General features: G+C 42.3%; 1 protein-coding gene across 3 annotated transcripts in view; it reads right to left on the bottom strand.

Moving 5' to 3' along the window:
- Positions 1 to 21,242, bottom strand: part of cntln (centlein, centrosomal protein) — a 91,120-nt gene that overhangs the window by 44,458 nt on the left and 25,420 nt on the right. For all 3 annotated transcript variants that reach the window (XM_028595351.1, XM_028595359.1, XM_028595367.1), the window contains exons 10-14: positions 20,229 to 20,369; positions 14,554 to 14,673; positions 11,524 to 11,645; positions 7,513 to 7,629; positions 837 to 937 (exon numbers count right to left, since the gene is read on the bottom strand). In XM_028595351.1, the coding sequence (XP_028451152.1) occupies positions 837 to 937; positions 7,513 to 7,629; positions 11,524 to 11,645; positions 14,554 to 14,673; positions 20,229 to 20,369 (601 nt within the window). The remainder of the gene's footprint in view (positions 1 to 836; positions 938 to 7,512; positions 7,630 to 11,523; positions 11,646 to 14,553; positions 14,674 to 20,228; positions 20,370 to 21,242) is intronic.

Here is a 21,242-nt window from a genome sequence, read left to right as displayed (position 1 = left end):
CCTGATGGAAACTGGAAAATGATTGTACATGATAGCTCAAAAGACAAGAAAGCAGATAGACAGGCATATGTGTAACATTTATATTTAGTCATTATTTGTCTGACAAGATAAGATAAGGACATACTTAGTTTAAGCAAAACTAAGTATGTCCTTTCAAAAGCAAAACTAAGTATGTCCTTTCAAAAGAGCTTATTTCCTAGTACTAGACTGTCAATAGGATTTTAATTACTGCCATCCTTTAAATCATGTGCTTCCTTTAAATCTCCAACAGACACCATCACTGGTTGTGAAGAAAATGAAAGTGATCTAGGACAGATTTGTTATTGAACTAGTTAATTGAGGCCAGCAGTTGCTGTGGTCATCGTCTGACAAAAGGTTGCAGATTAGATTAAAAGCGATGGGTTTTTTAACATTGGGAATGATAGATGCAGACAAGATGAACACTACTTGATCTCTCAATCATGTTGCGAGGAGTTGATCAAGTCTTAATTGAGTTGTCGTTTAATTCCACCGGGAGTTGTCTAATTAATTCTGCTCACGTATACACATGGCCCAGAGGTAAAAGGATGGCTTAAAGGTGCGGTCATGTTACACAAGCATCCTTTTCCACCATTATAGGTGGTCCTTCCAGTTTTTAGTTTTTTTTTTAATCTTTGTGCAACATCCTTAGCATCATAGAAAACAATACAGTAAATGAATGCAAGGATGGAATAAAAATTCAATTTACATAAAAAATGTCCACACCAACAGACTTGAAAAAAAAGTGGTTCTAAAGATTCATGTTTACTTGGTTATTTTTAAGTCTCCAAAAATATATAAAGAAAAAAAGGGTTTACCTTGGTGTTCACTAGCAAGACACAAGTGGAGCTCCTTCACTGTGGCCCGGTCCATAGCAGCCTGGACTCGCAGCATGTCCAGCTCCTCTTCTACGCCGGCTCTGGAGTCACACACATAATGAACTTTTCTTTACCCAGCTCTAACAGCAAATCTATTCATCTACAAATATAAATGGCATAACAAAATATGAAACCACTACCAACCCAATCTCCACAAATACTATCTGGGTCTGGATTCCACTGTGGACTCCATTGTAGAAACTTTTATTTCACATTTTAAGTGGAATCTTATCCACTGGCTTTCTCTTTATAACTGAAAAGACGACATGTTGAAGAAATCAACTAATTAAAATGCTTTTTAATTTATCTGGAAATCAAAGTGACAAGCAACATGAAACGCCAAGGTAGGAAAGTACAGTCTGTGTGTGTGTGTGTGTGTGTGTGTGTGTGTGTGTGTATCATAACAGACAAACAGACTGGAAAGTGTGCCCAATTACCTCTCTGCAATTAGCTTGATTCCTGCTAAAGGCTAATTATGTGGAGCCATGCTCGGAGCTTTGCACTTTCAAGTTATTATTAGGACCCCAACTGAAGTCTACTGAGGATACACACAAGCCCACTGAGACAACCACACCTGAAACACACACCTAATTCCCCTCCCCTCTGTTCCACAGAGTCAGAGAAAAACACTAGAAACAAGCTCCTGCTACTGGTGGCATTCTTCCCTCAGTTAACCTCATTACAACAGTAGGTCTTCCTTCTGACTGACTTCTTAAGGCATGCAGCAAGTGCAGCGTGCACGATACACTCTGAAATGTTTGAGGATAAACAGGGCATTTGTGGCTACGGTGAACTATGATGAGCACAATGGCAATTAACTCAAACTAGACACCTGTTTCAACCAATCTAATTTTGCTAGCTCAACCAAGAGATTTTTCCATACATTTGCTAAGAAAATGACTGGGGAAAGTTATCGCCATAGCAGAGGGAAGGAAAGTAACAGTCTAGCAGAGGCCTGGTCTAATGGCTGACCGCAGCTTAAATAAGTAAGTACACAACTGACTATACCTTAGGGGGGTGAGGAAGCAGATGGATATGTGTCGCTCCTCTATAGATTTTCCTCCATAAATGAACTCAAGTCGATGAGGCACCAGCACTGCCTTATGTGTCCAGGCTGTTAATGGGACAAATGAGCTGAAATATGTAGTGTGTGAAAGGAGCCTCTTCCATCTCATGTTTCTCTTTTATGCCTTTTCGGATGCTGATGGTATTGACGCTAAAGCAAAGTTCATATGGAAAACATTCAATTTTGTTAAAGGATGAGCATACTTTCTTGGATGGAGAAGGGATTAGATTGCAGATGGAGTTCATTGGCCAGGGGTCTCCAGTTTCACATCATAACATTCTGGAGATGGAAGACTATTGCAACCTTATTCAGTAACACTCAGTTCTTGCAGTGCACCAGTCTGCCATAGATAGGGAATTAGCAGAGCTAGGGATGCTACAAGAGCAATAACACTAATTTGGTTTGTAGGCCAATTTGTATGTCATTTTGTTACATTTGGTTTAGTTTTGTAATGTTACATGATGTGAGTCACAATGTTACAGCACCAAGAGTTTTGTTTTGTGTCAAAACAACACATTTGGAATTACAGCCATCTGTCAATGCTTTTGGTTCATTTAATTACACCGATAAATACAACCACATCTTTCTACAGTGTGTACAGCCTTTTCTCCTTTTCTTAGGCAACACGTTAAAACAAATTTTTGTTTTGCGACTGCACAAACCGTTTCCATGAGTGGCTTGCTCCAATCTCCCCTTACAGTCTCACTCCCCACACTTTGCTTCCTTGTTTGAGTGCATCATTTGATAAACAGTTGCTTTCTATTTTCAGCCTATTGGGGTCCTGATGATGGGAAACAAGTAGCTTTCAGAATTCAAAAGGATGTTTAGGCAACACTGTAAGGCTGCGGTAGTATTGAGCTAAATATCCCAACCTCAACGAGCTATGTTTTAGATCTGCATCACATTATTCCACCCGAAACAAATTCCACACCTTCTCCTTATGTTAGACTACCTTCAGTAACCTGCAATCTGAAATGAAACCATGTTTTCCTGTCATATCGTTGTTATCACAGAGGAGAGGTTCTCTACAGCCACACCTCATGTAGAGTATTTCAAGTATTTTTCTTTTTTTAATCTGAATGATAAATTAAATAAAGCTAGCTGGACAATTTTCAATTCCCTCTCAACTTGCCGCTACACCTCAGGTAGAATAACACTCAGCAGGCACAAGTAAAAGAAGTTTCCAGGCAGAAACCAAACTAAAGGCACCAGACGGGTGTTATGGTTGGTAATGATGTGGTCTGAAATGTAAGTTTGTGTCTCACGCCGCTCTTTTGGCCCCATTTTTGAAAACATTTGTCTCTCTCGTGCAGCGCTAGAACTTCAGCCCAGAGCTATCCACTCCATGTCATTTGATCTTGACTCTACCAGTGTTGCACCTAACACAGCTTCGAGCACAAACTGCCAGCCTCCATCCACAAGGGTGTACAACACAACATCATCTGTAGCCATTGTGCTTTAACATGCCAGCTTCCTCCTCGTAACATAAAAATACACAGGAACATCAGGGAATAGGGTGAGAAAGCGAAAAAACCTCTGGCATTTTTATCGCTGGGGAAAGAATCTTGTTTTTGGGGTGTATGTGGGGGAGATTTCCCTATGGTTAAACTCAAGCTAGAGGGCTGTTCATTCATGGAGGGAGTTTTTGTGGACAAGCCACTGCTGTCAGCAAAAATGGTGACTGGTGGAGTTGGTACATGGCTCAGTGCTGTACTTTAGCTCTGGGCAATGCAGCGGCAGCTGTAACAGCGAGTCTTTAAGTCTCCAGCCACAGGCCACTGATATGAGAGGTGAATGGGGATTCATGTAATAACCACTGGTGGAAACAACCTAGGATGTCCACAATATTCCCTGTTTAAGAGGCTTGTTGATGCTGCTAGGTATCCTGATATGAAATAAGACAATATCATAATGGTGTATTTATCAAACATGAGGAACACAACTTCCGCAGTCAATGACTATTTGAATATGACAGGAGATAGGCACACTACATTCTCCCTTCTGTACGTGTGAATTGTATTTCTAAGGTTTGGTTCTTTAAAATAACAGTTTTTTGTGCTCTAATTGTATCTTGTTATGGGACTAAGTAAGACTGGATGGTGCACTGAAGCTTGCATTATAATTACGAACCAAGTGTAAAGCAAGTTTTTTTTACACAATAATTAATTTACCAAATAATTAATGAAGGAAAAACCTTAGTTGTAGGATTTTAAAACATGCATAAAACATTCTGTTTTTGTGTGTGTGTGTGTGTGTGTGTTTGTGTGAGCAAATGTGTCCCTCCTCCAACTAAGCCCTGGTCTGGGGAGCAAAAGACTCTCATTACTTCTAAAACCTTTTAGCAAATCAAGATGAAACGGAAAAAAAATAGAGGAATCTGAGGAACATCGAGGGTAAACTTTATTAAACTTAATTAGTGTCAACGTCGCTTATTGGGGAGGTTCACATCCATAATGGTCACTCTCTATAGAGGAGCTTTCACTGCTGCTGCAGATGCAAATGATCTCAAAGGCTTTTTCCCCAGTAATCGCTAGCTAATTTATGCTTTGATGTCATCTGAGTATAGCATCTTAAGTCAGAGGGTGCACTGCATGTGTTTATTCTGTTTATGGGGCCTAAATAATCCCTGCCTCTTTTTTACCAACAGACCTTTAACAACAATTAACAAGCACGGACATGGAGTGCCGCAGACAGATGCATAATGAGGCAGATCAAATGATCCCACTGCGATTTTTTTAGCCCACCCTGCCCTTAGCTGCTTGCCAACCATCTACTATAACCAGAAGGAAATCTCAATCAAAAATCATCCTTGGTGTCAACTAGTTTATTTGTATGTGCCTTTTGCCTTAAAAGCACTTCAGCGTGCATATGTGAGATACTGTAAACTGGTTAAATGTTGAGAGGTGGGTCTTCATGTCAGTGCATAATCACATGACTATATAAAGAAGAGGCTATTTTTCTTCTACGATTATTTGTGTACTAAATAATGAAAGAAACAGGGAAGTCCCATACTATTAAGAAAAGTTGAAATCATGAGATGGCTTGCATCAAAACATTAAGCGTTTTAGACAAATTCAACTTGGTCATTACATTTCTAAGCCATGTCAATTTCTGAGTTTGCCATGGATACTTTTAATTCTTGTCAACAGCTTTTAAAGTGACAGAAAATAGACCAAAAGGTGCATGAAAGTAGTGGCCCTGTAGTGCATGTCTTTTTTTAAACGTACTGACCAAATAATATGCATATCTTAACAATGTTCAGAGACACTAACCCACAACACTCAACACAAGAAACCATCCTGCTAATACTTTTTCTTGTAAAAGGTTGTCAAAGAATAAGCAATTTCTTGCTTACTGCATCCTTAAGTCATTAGGGTGAGCCATGGGGAGCCAGTAAATCAGCTAACAAACAGACCTGTTTTACCGTATTGCTCAACCTCTTACTCAAGTGCAGAGATTAGAGGGGGGCCTGGGCTTCATAACCTTCTCTTAACACTGTGGGGACCCACTGTGCAGGACTTATCCCAGCAATATTCATTCTGGGAAACGGTCATTTGGGCCTCAAGGCGGTCTTTTACAAGTGCTGTTTCTGGAGGAGGTGATAGGGAGCATCTGTGCACAAAATCATGACAATAAGGGAGCGCGAATGAGAATGAGTTTAAACAGAGACTCTCCTCTAAAGCCAGCCACTTGGCATTCAAAGCTTTATAAGGGGCCTTTATTTGGCCCTAAATTCTTCAGCTTCCAGGAGTTAATTACCCATTAGTGGATCATTGCTAACACTTATCTAGCATAACCTTCACAAGCACAATCATTATAACACGGTCAATGGAACAACAAGCTGCAACTGCTTTCCCCAACAGTTTCCTGGGAGTTATGCTTTCACAAACTCTTGTTGTTGTTGTTGCACTGTGATGGACACACTTTTGCCTTTTCTGTTGCCTCTCAACAGAAATTTGCATTGCAGAGAAGTAAAGCTGTTTGGTTAAGCTGGCTTTGTCCACAGTCCCAACAACCTTATCTGTTTCTGTTTCTTCTTCCGAACAGGTATGGAAGAAAGCAAGGGCTGGAATAGAGATGGGCAGTATGTTTTCGCTTATTTCAATACACTGAGCTGTGCGCAGATGCGTGCCCCGGAACGGAGAGTTTTTCTGAAGTTTAAAGATCCCAGCCAAGTTTACTTTGCACCAGCCACCCGGGTAAGGAGGGGCCCTGGGGGCGGGAATGGAGGAGATGAGGTGGAGCTGGTCAGGGGCACATGAAGGGGATCAACACCAACCCCGGAGGACAAGCCAGTTACGCAGCTAGGAAAGAGGCCAGCCGCTCTCCATCCCTCGTGGTTTCCCTCGCAGGTCAGTTCCAAGGACCCTGCGTGTTCACTGTAGTCTGCTCACCCCCCCTCGCCCCATCCCCAGACCATCCAGTGCTCATCTCTGCTCAGCTCTAGTCGTGGCCGGGCAGGCAGGCAGGCGGATGGACATCCCTTAACAGGCAGCATCGGCGGCGCTAGGGCTGCTAGCCTGTAATTAGCTCGGACAGCTCAGGCTTGGAGAGAGGCAGCCGGGCTATATCATAATGAGCTCAGCTGGGATTAGGAGGACAGGGCAGGGGGGTGAGCAGAGGGGAAAGCAGTGGAGGGGGTGGGGGGCAAGTACTAGAATTCTGGCCTCGGCCTACTGCAGCATCACACAGGACCAGAGGGAGGCAACTGGGAAGACAAGTAGGAAGAGGGGAAGAGAAGGGTACAGAGGCATAGAATAGAGGAGGGAAGAGGTGAGGAGAGGTGAAGGCTAGGGGAGATTGGGGAGAGGAAGACTGTGGCTTTAGGCCAAGCTTTGAGTAGCATCATAGAGGGTCAGTGTTAGTGGTACGGTTACAAGGGCTTTCTTTAGATCAAACAAGACAATGGCTGTACTACACCCAGAGACAGACTTAAAGACAAAGACAGGAGGAGAGAAAGAGAGAAGGAAAAACTAAGTAACAAAGGAAGAAATTCAACGAAAAGCACCTCTTGCTGAAAAGTCACACTGTAATAAAACACCAAACTCAAAGTCAAGATTTGAGTGAATGACACTACTACAGCTTACAGACTGTGAAGTGTGTAAAGTATCTTATTGACACTCACTTAATTAACACCAGCAACAGGACTACGGTTTGGCATAAATGTTCCATTAAAAATGCAATTATTTCACAAAGACACAGCCAGGGATTCTGATAATGTGATTTTACTTCCTGCACTTTTATGTGTGAATATTCGGGCAGCCAATTTTACAAATGAGCACAGAGTCTAATGATCTTGCTTTGACCCCTGCTGGTTGGTAATGATGTGGAGGGCTAGGTGGATGCTGTGAAGTTGGGAAGGGCACACTCAAATTTTAACACCCACAAACAAGAAGGGACAGTTGGAGTGTGCGTCGGTATGTGTGTACACGTGTAAGAGAGAGCAAGAGAGAGGGTTTTAAATTGAATGTGTTTGCACACTCAAACATCCAGTGATGATATTACAGTATCTATGATTCAGCCAGGCAACTTTGACAGCAGGGGACTTACTTTTCAATGGAGAGTTTCCTGGTGAGGTTTTTCAAGTAGGCCAGCTCATTCCAAACTGCATCACTGTTCTCTTGTCTTAGCTGCCATGGTTCTGCACGCTGCATCCTTCCACCTGGCCTAGGAACACACACGGACGCGCACATGCAAATTAATGAATGAATGAAATTAATTATTAGTAAAGATATATTTTTTCTTCATGTAAACAACATTGATGATAGGCTTACACATTGATAGTAGGCTTACTGGCCTACAGCTAAGGTAGCCATAAGGTAGCCATCCACAGATACAGATAAGCTTAAGGATTTACTGTGCCACATTTTAACATTAAAACGTGATGTATAAATATATGAATATGCTAAAAAAATTTATTTTAAAAGCTTAGTATTGTATGCACCATAAAAACTTAGGTGTATAGGCATTGGGCCACCCTACACGTAATTCTAGGTACAGTTTATTATGCAACTAAATTTTATACAATATATATAGTAAGGGGTCCCTGCTCTGTCTCTCTTTCAGCTAAGGGGTCCTTGGCCTAAAAAACGTTGAAGACCCCTGACATAAAGCAAATATACTAACAAGGAAAAATGGCTGGTACTGTACATTATCTTGCGGCCTCTGGCCAATTCACATGGGGAAACAAGGCCCCTTAGTCTCACTCTGTTTTTGTTATTCAGCCATCTTTAGCAGTATTCAAATGAGCAGCCTTGACTTTGACATTTCAGTGGCAAATCATGTACACACGTATGCATGTTTGTTAAAGCCCTGGGCGCTGCCCGTGTGGCAGGGCGCTGGACCATTCCCTGTGTGCCATGCAAATATAAATAATGGCAAAAATACACTCGCAAACGAGGTCATTTAAATGTCTACACCTCACTTATGAATACTTAATGACACTTTGTGCTCAGTGGCTGCTCCCACCATTGAACCTCCCTTTTAACAAACACACACACACACACACACACACCCACAGTCCTTACTGCCCCCAACTGCATCCCTGCACGCACCCAACTCATCAATCAGTCTCAGCCCAACACCTTCAATTCCAATAAGCCTTTCATTTGCAAACTAAAATGGCTTTTAGTGAGAAATCCACAGATTGAAAAAGTAGCAGATGAGAAGAGAATACTGTTTTTGTCTCACTCACTCTCTCACACACACACACACACACACACACACATTTACTCAATCAATGAGGAAATGGATCGGGAGGGTCACTGGTATTGCGGGGGGCTCCTTTTCCCGTGGTCATTATTGGCGGTGTAGACACAGCCATACTACGCTAATACTACTTAAACCCTGGTGCTTGGGAGTTGGAGGCTACTGAGGAACAGCAAATGTTTTCATTTAATACTGCTAATGCCCCTGTGAGCAATGTGGAGTCCTTGAACATCTCTGTAGTGTATGTGTGTGTGAGTGTATATGTGTGCCATCTGTGGCCTTGGGTTAGTTTCCCAAAGTGCTAAGATACTTAATGGGTAATCTTACTGTATAGTCACAGAGATTGATACACGTTTACTCATTCTACAGCAAGCACACTGAATTCATCCTGAGCTATCGCATCACTGCCTGGAGCCTGTAAAAGTACATGATTTTACCCACAGCTCTATTTTAATTCTTTCTGTGTGTGATATTTAGGTATGCAGTATAATTGCATTCCTTATGAAAGGTGTATGAAGCTTTATTAAGTCACGGTAAAGCATTATACATTTTAATTTGTTTACAGTGGGCCTAAAAGCTGTTGAACATGGAGCCATGAGAGAGCTATCTTCTTCAGGCCTCAGTGCTTCCTCCCCTATGGTATCCTAGTTTCCATTATTAAGCAGGAGGAAATAGAGAGAACTTTTCCACGCTGCTGCGGCTAATTGCTCTGATTCAGGGGGAATCTGTTTATGGGCGCAACTTTGATCAGAGTACGGATGCTTTAATAACCTTTAATTTTATTTGCTCACCCCCATCATCCCCAGTCTGATTAAAAAACTTTTTCCCTTCTCTAATATAAATAAGAAGTTGGCTTTTCCCCCCTCTCCTTCATGCCATTTTGGGAAAATATGGTGGTAATGGTGAATGGCAGGGTGGTTTCACTGGGACTGGGCCAACTGGGCACCACCTGCATGCTGATGAGCCAATGGATCCTTCGTCTGCTTTTTGATTGGCTGGTACGTAGTTCTATTATGGGTGGGACTGGTTATCACACACACTAGTGACGTCACTCAGCAGCTGGGCGTACAGCAACCAATTGTCTAATTCAATACGTTATTCTGCTGATGAGAGGTGCAGATTGGTATGAGGGAAATTAAAATCTGGAAGCTATAGAAAAAATGATGTTAGTGTCCAACAATAATAAGTTTTACATATATTGTGTTTATAAAAAAGTATTTGTAAGTACAGGCATACTGTATGTGTGTGGCTGGTAAAAGGGCGGTGAGGGGGACACACAACGCAGTCTTATCTTTTGGTCCTGCACACAAAAGGGGAACAAAAACGACCCCCCGCTTCTTTCCAAAAAGCCAACAACACAGCATGGAAGCTACAGGGAAATCCCTAACAAGCTCGAAATGCAATGAGACTCGACGCCTCTCCCCACTGACTTGTTAGGGTTCTGATTTTCCGGCACTAATGGGAGTATTTAAGTCATTTTCTATTGTCTCTCATTCAGGCTGGCATTACCCCAGTGGGTTTAAAAGCTATTTAAGGATGGGGCTTAATGCCAAATGAATGCCAGGATCATAACATTGAGTGACTGGCTGGTGCCATGGAGGGCTCTGACTGAAAAGGGCAAAGCTGCCTATTGCATCAATTTTATGTCAAATCAGTCATGAAATACAAATTCACTGACACTGATAGTAGAAACATATTATTATGGATTTGTAGGTCGTATTAGCTCTTTGCTCTTAACTAGAGCCCTGTATCATACAAACATACATATCATACATGTACAGGTTTTCTTCTTCTCACAAAATCAAGGCAGTCTTTGAAGAAAGTACATTATTTCACCACACAGAGCATTTCCTTGATAACCTGTTAAAATGTAAAACAACGGCACAACTGGTGTTGACTCTGAGAGTTCTCTCTCTACATCGCTCTGTCTTTGTTCCCACTGTCTCAGACACATGGTGTTGAGCCGCGCTGAGCTGACATGAGCCGAGTCGAGCCTAGCGCTGAACACACTCTCTCACTCACTCACTCCACTTTCACACGGGCTCACATTGCACTGCTGTTTTCTTTAATTAACCCAGAGAGAAAACAGCCGACAAGGGTCAACACTTTGCTCCTGTGCGGCCACCAAACATATGCACCTTTAAACTGGACTCAATGATGCTGTTGGAGAAAAGAAACAGAGACAGAAAAAGTGGGGGAGACAATGGAGAAAAAAACCCTTATACTAATGACATTTTCAAGCACATTCTTTCAGCTCTGTGTAAGAATCCTGTGGTTTATGGTGAAGATAACAGGTCGAAGCAGGAAATGGATGTCTCCCTTCCTCCACAGGCCTTCTCAAACACCTTGCACCCCCCAGGACCAGACACCTCCAGCCTCTGGCTCTCACATCCTAATGAACACTGAGGGAGAAGAGACGCAGAAGCGCACACACACACTCTTGGCACAAAACGGCCCAAATTGACTGGGCTTAAAACCTCAGAGCTTTTCAAAAGGCAATGGAAGGAATTTCTCCCACTTTCCCAAATCCAGCACTGAGGTCTTGTCAGACAACATGTGGAGAGCAATGAGTCCCTAAGACGATTTGTGAGTGGTTTCAGAGGGTAAAAGCATTTCACAAGGGCTTTTAACATAAGACAAGGTGAGTTACAGTATGTAACTGCCTGCTGCTGGGTGGAGCTAGAAGTTATCCAAGTTACTTTGTGTATGCAGAGGTCCTCAGTGTTTTATGAGTCTGATGTGTGTACACCAACACTTCCTGTGCATTGTGTGAGCGTACTGTAATTATTTTGTCAGTTTCCCACTGTGTTGTGTGACGAGAGTTTGTTACCAAACATTCAACCGTGTACTTACATGCCATTTGATTTCTCCATCCCTTTCAGCTGGTCTCTGACTGTCTTGTAGTTGGTCTGAATCAGACACAGGCGTTCACGGCGTTTATCATGAGCCCTCCTCAGCTCTTCATTCTCCTCTATCTGTAAGGCACAGTGACAAGATTTCTTTTTCTCTCCAAGAGTTGTACATGTCAAATGAAACATAACTTAACTGAAATAGGGAGTCCGTTTCATTTACACTGACACAGCAGTGTAGGAGGGAAGCTGAGAAAAGCTCCTCACCATCTACATATTTAAACTGGTCTACAGCTGAAACACCTTTGCTTGACAGAAACCAGCAGTTTCAGATTCTTTTCTCCCTGACAAGTGCTTCCACTCTCACTGGACAACGACATCATTAAGGGACGACATTTACATGCTGAATCAATGGGGCCACAAAACACCAAGCGCACACGCACACACACGTGTACACACACACACACACACACACACACACACACACGCGTACACACACACACACACACACACAGTGCTGGGCGATATGGAGAAAATCAAATATCACAATATTTTTGATAAAATACATCAAATACCAGCAGCGGTGGATTTGTTGCTGACACTGTTGTTGACAGCTATTAAAACATTGCAAGATTGGGCTCCAGCTTTAAAGAAGGAGTAAGAGAAGACAACATATAGATTTTTCTTGTCAGGGGCACCCCTCCTCCTCATCACACTGACCTTAACAGCGAGGGCGATGGAGAAAACACTTTCAAAAGACAGGACAAACAGAGGTGGAAAAAGAGCAAAGGAAGAGAGAAAGGCAGCTGATGAAAATAGAGGAAAGAGAAACAGAGGGAGCAGAGAAATCAGAAAGAGAAGAAAGAGAGAGAGCAAAGCAAAAGAGAAAGTGAAAGGAAGAGCGCAGGACAGGTTTCTGCTTGAGTGGCTAAGGCTGGGGAGAGTTGTCGAGCGCTTTCTGTAGGGAAGGAGCTTGTTTACTGCTGATATGACACGGCTGCCCTGCAGAGAGGGAAATGCGAGCCCTCAGCCCTGTTATTATTAACAAGGACAAAAAGAACGGAGAGAGCGCACAAACATGCACTGGACACACAACAGGTGCACACGCACCCACAACCACACACACACACACACACACACACACACACACACACACACACACACACACACACACACACACACAATGCACATTCACACTGCCAATGTGACAAGTATGGATTTTTCCTGGTGCGGATTATTCACAGAGGACATCTGCAAGACATCCTCGGCCTCCTCAAGCTGCCCCCAACCTCTCAAAAATAAGGCTCTAATGAAAGGGGCCAGACCAGGGCAGTGTTAACTGGTGGAACTAGGAGCTGGGGGAGGACACAGAAGAGTTGAAGCTGACTGATGGAGGAGGGAGGGGGGGCGCAAGTGGCAGGGCATTAGCCACATCATGGCTTCCCAGGCTCCTAAGAGAGCTTCCCCTGGGCAGCCCAGTTCTGGACATCAGGCCACAGACCCTTGCCCACAGATCAATACACCCCCTTACTCAGCCAGCATACACATCTGTGGACGTTCTCAAGCTGAAAAATAATTACAAAGCAACAGCTACTGTTTACTTGAAAGTGTGCGGAAGAAAAAAAAGAGGCCATTATTATGAGAATTGTTTGTTTGTCTGCTGCTGTTAGTTGCGAAGGTCAAAATGTCAATGGCACAGGCTGGCGTACCCAATTTATTTGAAAGGCATTCTTCTGGAAAGAATTGGATAGGATCAACTGGAGAACAACGGAGTGGACAGAGTGAAGTATTGTACTGAAAGATGCTGGAGGTTGAGTTCTCAACTGCAGCTGATGGAGTGCATTTTGCTTAATGCCAGATCCAAGCAAAGGACATAACCCCTACATCATGCTCTGAACTAATGCTCTCATTAATGTGGCCACAGATTTGAGTTGCCAATCACGGTTTTTCTGTGCATACCTTTGCTAAAAGCCCCTCAACTGGCAGACACGTAAATGGCACTATTAACTAAGACAGTCATGCGTGTTGTCTGTATCTACGTTGAGCATTAACGTCTGACTAGGTGTCTGCCAGTGATGTAATTCAGACACTTCAGATCTGACAAGAAAATGATGCCTAATGTGTTCCTGGAATTGTGTTCAAAGGGAGATGACCTCTGCATAATCACTCACTCACTGGTCAGTATAAAAGAAGGAAAGGATAAAGAGAGGCAACAAGGAGGACAGCTTTAGAGAAAAGTCAAAATAAAATAAAAGGATTATGGCAATGGAAAATATACTCTGCTGACATAAAATAAAAGAGAGAAAGTAAAATGATGAGACCTTAAAAGAAACATAGGGGAGAGGTGAACATAAAAGTGTATATAGCTAGCAGTGAATGTCCTAGAGCACGTGAAGGTTAAAAGACCAATAAAGCGGATTTGTTTAAGGGAAAAACTCTGCTGCATCCACTTTCACCAGAGCTTCACCAGAGCTCCTCTCCTGCTGCTTCACTGCCTACGCACGCTCTGTTTGTGTGTGTACACACGTGTGTGTGTGTGTGTGTGTGTGTGTGTGTGTGTGTGTGTGTGTGTGTGTGTGTGTGTGTGTGTGTGTGTGTGTGAGAGAGACAATGTAAGAGAGGGTCATGGAGAAATAGTGCAATTGAACCCTTTGGAGTCTGTGACTCTTACAGAGCTGCAAACCTTCCTACAACCTAGCAGCTGATAGCAGCAATTATTTGTAAGATAGTGGCCAGAGCAAGAAACAGCTCAACTATTCCTGTCTATATCAGCTGGACACCACTATGTCATTGAATGTGCCCAATTCAGCAAACAATACCATTCCAAAGTCACTGGCAGTCAACAGCCACTGGCGTGTGGGAAAACATTGAGGCAGTAGATTAAGACAGAAAAGACAGAAAGGATGATGGGGGCTGCACAAAACAAAGGGCATACAGTTATTATAAACCATAAAGAAACGTTGGGGATAGATTGATTCATGTAAATGAGAAAAGGAGAGGATATTATGTGCATTTATCTAAGTTTGCTAGTTACCTTCAATTGCAGCAGCCCCTCAAGGTCTTGAATCCTCTGTTCTGCTCTTCTTCTCCTCCCGCTAGCCAACTCCACAGTGCTGGCTGGGGACAGAGACCTGGATCGCTGCACTGGTGCACCCTGGGACAGGGAAGCAAAGACGCACTGGGGTGAGAACTTGAGCACACTTACAGGCACATACCCATGCAACAATTAACATCTGTAGAAACAGTGAGTGAATGCCAATAATGGAATCATCCATGTTCATTCCGTTCCCCTCTCACCTGGAGTAAAACATGCACATTGTCTTCTTCAGTACACACAAACAAACATACTACCAGAGGAATAAAGCAAGCAGGCTGGAGCAGCAGTCCGCAGAAGCTGTAGGGAGGAGGTTTTCAGTTTTGTGTGCTTGTCTGTGTGTGTTTGGAAGTGGGAGTTGCAAGCTGAGAGCGGCAAAGATTTCTCCCTGCGACTGGCTAATGAGTATGTTCATTTCCATTTACATTGTTTCTTTGACAATAATGATGTCCCATTAGGGGAGACTAAAGGGGCTATAGATTCCAGAATGTGCTAGGCTTCATTACAAGAGGTGGGCAGGGAGGCCGCTCTAATTGCTCTACTAGGGGCCTCCAGGTTACACTTGATAGGACAACTGGAAGAGCCGCCGATTAGGGGGGGAAGAAGGGGAGGTGTAGTTTGCTAGCCAGCCTCTTCTGTAGAAATAAATAAAGAATTGGAGAAGTGCTGGGGCCGCGCCATAGAAAAGCAGTGGGAACAATATGCTAGCGGAATATGAATATGGGAGGCTAGGAGGCCCCCTGTGGTGCCAGGCAGGGCTAACCAGATGGCAGGCTAAAATATGCAATGTGACTGACTAAACGCACACCAGTCCATGGGCTGAAGTGGTTGAGGAGTGGAAGTTTATGATAGGATGGTGGATCAAAAAGCCCCCCTCCCTCGAAAAATGTGTTCTGATGCTTTGTTGTCTATTAAAGTTATAAAACTACAGTTTGGTAGAAACAGCAAGTGCATTTTAATTATACAGGTTCAAGTGTGCGAACCCTTTGAAATGATACATATATCAATCACAGGGAGCAGGAAACATGTTTTGAGAGCTTACTCAGCAGAGGAAGAGCAACTCACATATTTGTTTACAGTGCAGCCAAACAAACTGTGGGCTATGAGGATTAAATGTGTGAAGTTGCTTCAGACTAAAGAAGACCGTGAACAATGTTGTCCTGCCTTCATCTATCTATTAAAGACAGGAGTCTCGGTCTGGCCGGGCGCTCAGTTCAACAGGATGTTGGACCCACATGCGCAAAAGAAGAAAAGATGCCACATGCAGCATGCTGACGTAGAGGCCACTGGGTACTATTGTCAACATGTGTGAATAAACTAGAGCTGCCCCCTGAACGTGACGTGTTTAATGTTTATTAACTGTAAATAAAACTAACTGACGCACAATAAAGGGTGAAGAAAAAAAAACAATCGCAGAGCTCAGGGCTTTACAGCTTTCATAATATAATAATATGAGGGCCCCAGGCAAACAGCGTCCTGCTTTACTTTTCAACCTTTTTCTAACTGGGAATGTTGGTATTGGCAGTGGTAGGAGAACTACTCAACAGTTTTTTTTCTGAAGTAAAACTATTAATACCACACAGTAAAGGTCCTGCATTCAAATGATTACTTTAAGTGAAAGACAGGCATTATGAGCATAATGTATTCAAATTTACTTCAAGGTTTGTTTAAGGTGGAGTTTTCAACTCTAATACTGGATATACTGTGTATATATATATATATATATATATATATATATATATATATATATATAAAGTACAAGGTGAGTCATGGTATACAGTTGAGTTACATATCAGTGCATTGGGGGCCTTCTGTAACTTATTTTGGGGTAGAATAGTTCTGAAGAAAGCTGCAAGCAGCAATAGAGGAGGCCAAGCAATCAGACTGTTCTGAACACGTTTGATTGGGCACTGCACTATTTTTGTAAAATCCATGTATGCAATGGCTTTTGTCTGCTGCATCACATCAACTACATATCATTTTCTGTAAGATTCATTGTGCATGGGTATGCAATTTCAATCCTGCACAAGAGAGCAAAACTACATGTGGCATTAAGACAATTATTGCCGTAATGGCAATAAAAAAATTCTGTCCCAAAATATTAAGGATTATAAAGATAATAGGTACACATTAATGTAACTTGACATGTTTATCCTCATTTTATCACTATTATATTCATAAAATCCTTTGTCTGTGACATGAATGTCTAAGTATGCATGTGTGTTTGGGAATGTGCCCTAGGGTTACAGTTGACTCCAGTAACCTGGTGTGCCCGGTTCTGCTATCAATCCTGCATGGGTGCCAACCATGTGTTCTAACTCAGCCTTAATGACTCTATGCAACTAATTAGCAGATTGATCTGCATATTCCTGATGAGTGGCAGGCCAACTGGCTTAGCCTGTATGTGCATCGGGGAAACTGAGAGGCCAAAAGGGGAATCCAACTCAACAAAAAGCCTTAAAGTAAGATGACCAACTATAAAGTATGACTTATTTAGGATGAATTCTAAATAGGTTTTCAGGTAGAAGTACATTTTGGGGAGGGATTATTTACCAATGAGCTGAATTTCCCATTATTAGTATTCTTCTGTATGTAGAAACCAGAGGAGAGTGCTTTGTACAGGGGAAGATGACATGGCAACACTGACAAATGAGTTTTGCTGCAGATGTTCTCTCTGGTCCAGTTAGATGCCTGTCTGACGCAGTTTCACGAGACACATAAATGCCTTCTGTTTGTGTGGGAAGCTCTATCTTGTGACATTGTTGTTAATGTTCCACAAGACGGGCCTGAAAGATAGAAAGCAGAGAACACGAGGCAAAGAAAGATGTGCCCACTGTCTACCTCAGCTCGGCAGCTGGTTGGCGGCCATGACCTGACCTGTACATCGCACCCTGTAATGGCTCTGCAAACATGAGAGTGCAATGCAGATGGGCGGGGGGAGGAGGGCGTACAGTAAGAGGAAAATGAGTAGAGAGGCCTGAATCTAAACAGAGTCTGTATGCAAGCAAGAGTAAAACACTTAGTTACTGAGGGGTCAGTGTCACTGGCTTTAGAGCAAAGAAGAAACATTTCATCGACTGCCTCCCTCCTCCACCCTCTCTTTCTCCAGCTCCCAGAGAGAGGGGTCACTGTCATCAATGGGCTTCTTTATGATTGCAGCAGTGTGTCATGTGTGTGTCTGGAGCTCTCAAAGCTGAACTTGTTCAGGTTCCCGGGGCGAATAGGAATGTTGTACACACACAAACAAGCATAGGATAAGACAGATACATAGACAGACATACATTGAAGTGTAAACACGACTTTTATAAGAAAAAATGATACCACTCCTCAATGTGACAGATGCTGGAGAGATAGAGGCTTTCGTTTATGAGACGAGGCCCAAGATACAAAGACCTAGGTACCCTTCCAAAATCCTTTAGTCCTGTCCAAATAGATGCATAACTTGTACATAGCCTGTATGGGAAAAAAGTGAATAAGCCATTGGCAAAAGGAGTTTTATCGCAGAAGAGATCCATGTTAACATAATCTTTGTCTTCCTCTGACTCAACAGAGAGGGAAACTCTGCATTGGGGTCTTCCACCATGTTCCCCCAGCAATAGCTAGTTGAAGCCACCTTATCCTTGTGCTTTGCCATGGTGCTGAAAAGGCAGGGATCAGCTTATGAGTCCACTGCCATTCACAAGCAACGCTCATGAATGGTACATGTCACTGCAGTGCTCGCAAGACTCTGCGTCTGAGAGCGAAGCCTTGGCATGCTTTTACTCCCATATCTGTGATGCAGTGGTGATGGTTGCCCTTCCCTGAGATGGTAAAACCCCAATCGGCTAGGCAAGGGCCGAATGATACATCCTTAACCTCACCGCCACAAGACGGTACAGTGAACTCAAGTGATCTTCACAGGGACTAAATATTAATAAACTTATTAATCGTTCATAAGTTAATTCACTTTTGTTGGTTTGTTAAGATCAGGCTTTCATGGTTCAAAGAAAACTTTTCCTCACTCAAAACATCAGCTTAAGACTTACTGTATGTAGAAAATTACGAGTCATGTACCACTGTGAGCTGCTCGTCGCCTCAGCCAATAATCCCGTTTCACTTTGGGCACTTACTGAATGAGCTACAAATTGTGTCCTAGGTGGTAGCAGAAGGCTCAATTCATCAGCTTTTGACCTTGCAGGCTGGTATTATTGTTTAAATGGAGTGTAATGAAGCATAGCAGGTTCATGGTTTCTTTGGAGCACTATCACATTTGGATATTAAGCAGCAAACAGCGACAACTGCTTAAAATGTTCACGTTATTTATTAACAGTAAAGTTTAACATAATTTATGGAGTTGAGATGAGGTTTACTTACCTAAAGCCAATGACCTTAGGTTTTACAACTCTTTTGACTTAGTGGGGAGAGGGAGAGCCTAGTATTGGCTGAATGATGAACATGCCACAGTTCCACATGGCAGGTTGAGTGAACAATGTTAGACCACTCCTACTGTAGCAGCCTTATAGAGATGACTGCTTTGTTATCACCACTCAGGGAATACAAGTAGAAAGTGTTCAAAATGAAACTGAACAGTGAAAACTTCATCTAAAAAGGTTATCCTAAACACGAATTCAATTTAATTTAATTAGGTTAATTCATTTACTTACTTACGGACTTTTTGTGTCATCTATGAATTATTGCCCAATGCAGGATCATGAGCCCAAGTAGTAAAAGGAAGGAGGGCTAAGTGTCCTATCAATACAGATGTTTGCCATCCAAAAGCATTTCATGATCACAGGTTTTTAAAGTGTTGAAAAGGTTAAACTACTACTGAAAAGGTGACTACTGTAGCTAATCTTAGTTGATTGTTTTCTTTCTTTTTTATGTTAAACACACCGATTTACACTTTTATAAATCAGATTATGATTAATGTTTTTATTCAGCGTAATAAGGCATCAAAAATGTATTGTGTGAAAAATGCATTATAGTCCCACTCTAATTTAAAGTATCGGCACAAGAATCTAAATAATTAATAATAGGTGCATAACAACAGTCCTAGGGCAAACATGACAGAGCCTTCAGAAAAGGCAAGCACATCCAGTGATGTCAATAATGTTTATTTATTTTGTACAAAATGATTATATTACATGTATGCCTGAACAGAAGCACCTTCATTGAAGCTATAATGAGGACAGCTGTATAAATTGAACAAAGTGTCTTCAGGCCAGCTTTAGAGTAAGTGAAGCCATCTAGAAACATGTCCTGCCAAACTTATGAGTGGAATACTGAGAAGATCAAAAGCTTCTTTCTTGTTCATAATGTACTGTTGAAGCGGTAAATTAGCCAGTGCCTGAGCCCAAGGCATGCGTGAAACCAGCAGCACACGCCGGCTTGGTCACAGTAGGAAGGGCATCTGTGTGTGTGTGTGTGTGTGTGTGTGTGTTGTGGAGTTCAGGACAAAGGTTGGCAAAAGCAGGGTCTGATAAATCACATGATTCTCAACAGACCTTTTCCTTCATATCCCTTCTCTATGGCTTTGATCTTATCTGAGCAAAGTGGTAATGGGTAAGTGTGGGCATGTAAGCTGCTCACCCACGTGCTGTCTTTGACATAATTGGCAGTAGTGTGTGCTAACCTACCCGCTGTCCACGGACAGTACTGGTGGATCTCTGCTGAAGGGTCTTATCCTCTGGCCTGGGATCTGAGCCTCGGGTGGGGGCCCAGTCAGAATCAGGGCTAGACCTCTGAGCTGCAGCATCAACCTGCTCCGACACCGCTGCCTGTAAGAAAAGAGAGACCGTGCAGGTGTGTTTGTGTTGTGAGTGAGAAAGACAGGCCTAGAGGTGCAGAGAATAACAGAAAAGTGACCAAACAAAATGTGAATCCAAAGTTGGTTATTCACTCCACTTGGATTACTGAGCAGCTGTTGTTTTGTGAAGCACATACAAGACAACAAGTATCACTGCCCTCAATATGCTTCACACTCGCATGTTTATATGTAAGTGTTTGTGTGTACATCTTAACAGTAACTCACTCAGATTATTGTAAATATGTTCGACATGTGTCCAATTCAAAAGGATAATGTTCTCATGTAGGTAAGGACTAGTAATTAATGATTCCTAATCAGTGCCGTGATGTCATGATATCTAGAAAAAAACATTTTTCCATTTCACTTTAAAATTACATACTAGCCCCTGCCAAACAGTATGTAAACAAAGGAATGAATCTAAATATTGGTAGTTTAGACAAAACACACATTCAAAACACAATTTGGGATTACAATCCAGACATAAGATATCAGGATAGGTGAGGGTACATAAACAAATGTCAGCAATCTACCGGTAGGAGAAAACAAAAAATGTCAATACCTTGAAATTGAAAAGCAAGCAAGCTTCTTTGTATAATTTCTACGTTCCTCTTACGGTTACAAATTACAGTATACAGGGAGGAATCTATAGGAGAGGTGGACATATCAGTTTGTGCAACAGTTATTTCAATGGACAACAATACAATGTCATAATTTCTGCCACATTTCTAACGTGGAGTTAATAAAGTTGACAAAATTAATTCAGGGAAATATAAAAAAAAAAAAAATCACAAGCTGACACAAGGTTCAAGTAGTTCAATAAACTAACCATGTATACTGGTTGTGC

Source organism: Perca flavescens, chromosome 2 (genome assembly GCF_004354835.1).
Source record: "Perca flavescens isolate YP-PL-M2 chromosome 2, PFLA_1.0, whole genome shotgun sequence".
Lineage (NCBI taxonomy): Eukaryota > Metazoa > Chordata > Actinopteri > Perciformes > Percidae > Perca > Perca flavescens.
This window is presented reverse-complemented; position numbering and strand designations above follow the sequence as displayed.